Here is a 3,859-nt window from a genome sequence, read left to right as displayed (position 1 = left end):
CTCTCTACCATCATACCCCCCCTCCCCAACTTTTATATAAACCGGCAGCAGGGACATCAAGGAGCCAAAAACTTTGTTGGCCCTTCTCTGAACCCCTCCTCCTTGCCAAGAAAACCTCATCTGCAACACAAGGGGTAGCTAGCTAGCTAGTGGCTGTTGGGCAATGGCAGGATTCTCACACCTCCCGCAGCAGATGGAGTATGGCCTCACCAATGCCGGCAGCTTCTTGCTCTGCCATGGCAATCCTGAAGATGCAGCCGCCTCACTGGAGGGCTCGTCTGGTGTTCTTGACACTCCTCTTGTGGCCACCGCTTCTGTGGAGAAGAAGAGGAAGCCCAAGGAAGACACCGCCAGCCTCAACTCTGCACACTCCAAGGTACTCCATGGCATATATGGAAGCTTCCATGATTGTTTTGAAACATATTTATCATTATTGCTGTTGCTTATGGATAGTATTGTTTTTGGCTGAAAAATAATTTAGGAAACCAAGGAGAGTACCAGGAAGAGGGGAGGCAAAAAGCAGGGCAAGGAGGTGGATGAGGAGGAAGAGGAACCAAAGGGGTACATCCATGTGAGGGCGAGGAGAGGGCAGGCAACAGATAGCCACAGCCTTTCAGAGAGGGTACTGCTCTTCTTCACTATCTTTTCTCTTGTGTGGTTGTAGCTATCTTAGCTTTTGTTTTTGGGGCCTGTTTTTGTTACTCATATGCTGTGGCATTTTGTTTTCTTGCTTCAGGTGAGGAGGGAGAGGATCAGTGAGAGGATGAGGATGCTGCAGTCCCTGGTCCCTGGCTGTGACAAGGTTATAAGTTAGTTGACCATTCCTAATTAGAATCACCACTGCACTTGAAATAACTTGTTGTGCATGGCATGGGGTACTAACTTTGGAAGGAAAAATGTGCACTGATTTGTGTATAGGTCACTGGTAAGGCTCTCATTTTGGATGAGATCATCAACTATGTGCAGTCACTGCAAAACCAAGTTGAGGTACCCAAGTTAGAAAAAACTATCAATCAATATTTATATATAGGAAAAGCACTCAAGTTAATTAACAAGTTCTCATTTGTCATTCAGTTCCTGTCCATGAGGATTGCTTCCCTGAGCCCTGTGGTGTATGGTTTTGGCATGGAGAGTGGGGCTGCCCTCAGTGACCAATCACAAGTATGCATGGGTTAATCAATATGCAAGCTCAAATAAATATAATCATTGTGATAGACCATATATTTTTCTCTATCTTTCTTATTCAAAAACTTACACCTTTTGAGAATAACTTTGTTGTTTCAGAAGATTGAAGGCATGTTCCATGAGGCAGCGGCATTGCCTACTGGTCCTCCCATGAACAGATCATCTAGCCCAGCTCCATCTCAGGCCATGATGGACACAGGCACCTCCTCCTCCTCCCCACCCTACTCACTTCAAGGCACCCAGGTTTGGCCACTTTCTCTCTCTCTCTCTCTCTCTCTCTCTCTACATGATCGATCATTCAGGACCCAATTCCAAAGCACTGTTGAATGTACATGCCTGCCGTGCTGATGAGGCTGCCCATGTGTGCATGATTTCCCAGGACAACGGCAGCAGCAGCAGCAGCTACATGATGCAAACAGTAGGTGAGCCAAGGCACGAACTGTTCAATCAAGTGATGTTCAGTAACTACATGTGCTCCTTCCAGCAGTGAAAGGGAGGACCCTACATTTGACAACGTCTAGGTAAAGTGACATGATTCTGCACTTAAGTTTCAGTAAAAGTAGGCATCATACCACTGTGAAACTAAAATTAATTACTAGTAGCATCCTGTGCAATGCACACATCTTTGTGCAATATAAAAATAGTAATACAGTACTTGATACTCCGATAATCTTTTTACCCAGATGATTAGTTCTAATCTGATCTGTATATATGCTCTCTCTCTTTGCGTTTGTGATTAGCAGGGGAGGAAATAATGCTGGCCAGGGTGGTGACTGAGTTGAAGCACCAGATGAGTTTGAGATGTTGGATGATCTAGTGATCCATCCCCTTGTCTGGTGGCATGCATGCAACAGTAGAGATCAGTGAAGTACTAGCAACTAGAGTTATTAATTGATTAGCAGTAGAACCAGAGAGGCTTGTGTTGTACTAGTAGCTAGCATCTTTCCAAGTGATATGCCTTGCCATCGCCCGTTGTACTCTACTAGCTTAGACAAAAGATGTTTATGATTGGATCATTTGTTTATATAAAAGAGGGCCATTTCTGCTGTGACAAAAGACAATTGACTCTTGGACAAAAACTGTTTCAGTTAATCTCACTTCTGAACATACAGTACTGTTTCAGCTCTAATATTTTCACGCACCTAGCTACTTGTAAAACTCTGGTCCCAATGGACCTGGATGTGAAAAAATAATTTAGAAATTCAAAGAGTGAAAAACTCCTGCAACTTTTTGAAATCAAACAGGGATCCGGTATTAAACTCGTGGAAAAAGTTCTGCAAAGGAATAGCTTCGACCGGTTCCATTGCCAAAAAAATAAAAAATTGTGAGTACAAAAACATGAATAGTAACTTTTATATAGTGTTGATTTTGTTTTTTCCGCACAGAACACCATGAAAGTCATTCATTCGCAAAACTTTTCACGCGAGTGTAACACATGATCATGTTCGATTAAAAAAATCGGAATTTTTGCAAGTCCTTTTGAATTTTCTAAATTATTTTTTTCAATTCAGGTGCATTGGAACCCGAGATCCGAAGATTCACGTCGCATTTTACACTGGTAATTGAGGTGGGAGTAAATGTAGCTGTGGCATTAGGTAGAGGTCCCTCCCTGCATGGGCATTCAAACTAGTAGCAGGCTAGCTCTCGTTCTTCTTCAGATTGATTGGAGATGGACCTGTACGTAGGAGTACGTACGTACATCCCGAACAGTTTTGTGTGAACCCTAAATGCAACAGCATAGTAGTAGTACACAGTTACACACCGCCTCTTCCGATCCACCAACATTATTGGCTATAGTGGCCCCTCTAATCACGATTTGTTGTGTTTGACGAAAGAGAAACCGGACACATCGCACGATCTGTCATGTCGGCCATTGCATCACAGCCTTCACGTCACGTAACTTTCATATGAGCTGGTGGAAAATGGCGAGAATATATAACAAAGCTGAAAAAAAACACTTAACTGTACGGTGAGATTGTGCATCAGTCCAATGTACTTTCACCGAGACGGTCCATTTATCTCTCTACTAAAGAAAAATGTAAAGTTCCCATTTCACTTTCTTCCCACCACCCTTCATGTATATGATAATCAATCACCTTACCTTCTAAACCAATTCCACTTTAACTTACTTATCAAATTTTAATCAAAATATGAGGTAATTCACGGACAGAATTTAATGAACATTTATTTACACAATCGCACTATTATTGACAGGTAAATCACAAGCTAATGTATTAGAATAATTATATCCCGTTGCAACACACGTGCATTGTTCTAGCCAATATAAAAAGACTCAAAGAGGCAAATTCAATTAATAATTATCAAATCATGTCAATCCAACGATCTAAATTGCTCTAACGGTGAGTGCTCAACATATTTATTGTGCAATTAGTATCATATCCAACATTAACATATCATTAAATAATTAATATGTAATTGATATCCTACCTAATATATTAACATGCAGATAATTTCGTCCCTAACATCAACGTGCATTGCATGTACACATTTACTTTTTTTTAACACTCAAGCGCTCATATATACGCGCATACACTCACTCCTATGAACGCACATACGCACACCCTACCCTTATGAGCACCTCCGAGAGACTCAGCCGACATATCATCTGAAATAAATTCAGGATAAATGCAAGTATCAGGACTTGAACCCTGGT

General features: G+C 41.7%; 1 protein-coding gene across 2 annotated transcripts; it reads left to right on the top strand.

Moving 5' to 3' along the window:
- Positions 1-22: 22 nt before the first annotated feature.
- LOC119311067 (transcription factor bHLH137-like) lies at positions 23-2,241 on the top strand. 2 transcript variants are annotated; one of them, XM_037586696.1, is made up of 8 exons: positions 23-376; positions 482-622; positions 737-802; positions 919-987; positions 1,075-1,161; positions 1,288-1,428; positions 1,565-1,706; positions 1,929-2,241. In XM_037586696.1, exons 1-7 carry the CDS (start codon positions 164-166, stop codon positions 1,673-1,675), a joined length of 828 nt encoding a protein of 275 aa, XP_037442593.1. In that variant the 5' UTR covers positions 23-163; the 3' UTR covers positions 1,676-1,706; positions 1,929-2,241. The 2 variants fall into 2 exon arrangements, with proteins under 2 accessions (XP_037442593.1, XP_037442592.1); XM_037586695.1 differs by having other exon boundaries at positions 25-376; positions 1,285-1,428.
- The last annotated feature ends 1,618 nt before the right edge of the window (positions 2,242-3,859 follow it).

This window comes from Triticum dicoccoides, chromosome 5B (genome assembly GCF_002162155.2).
Source record: "Triticum dicoccoides isolate Atlit2015 ecotype Zavitan chromosome 5B, WEW_v2.0, whole genome shotgun sequence".
Taxonomy (NCBI): Eukaryota; Viridiplantae; Streptophyta; class Magnoliopsida; order Poales; family Poaceae; genus Triticum; species Triticum dicoccoides.
This window is presented reverse-complemented; position numbering and strand designations above follow the sequence as displayed.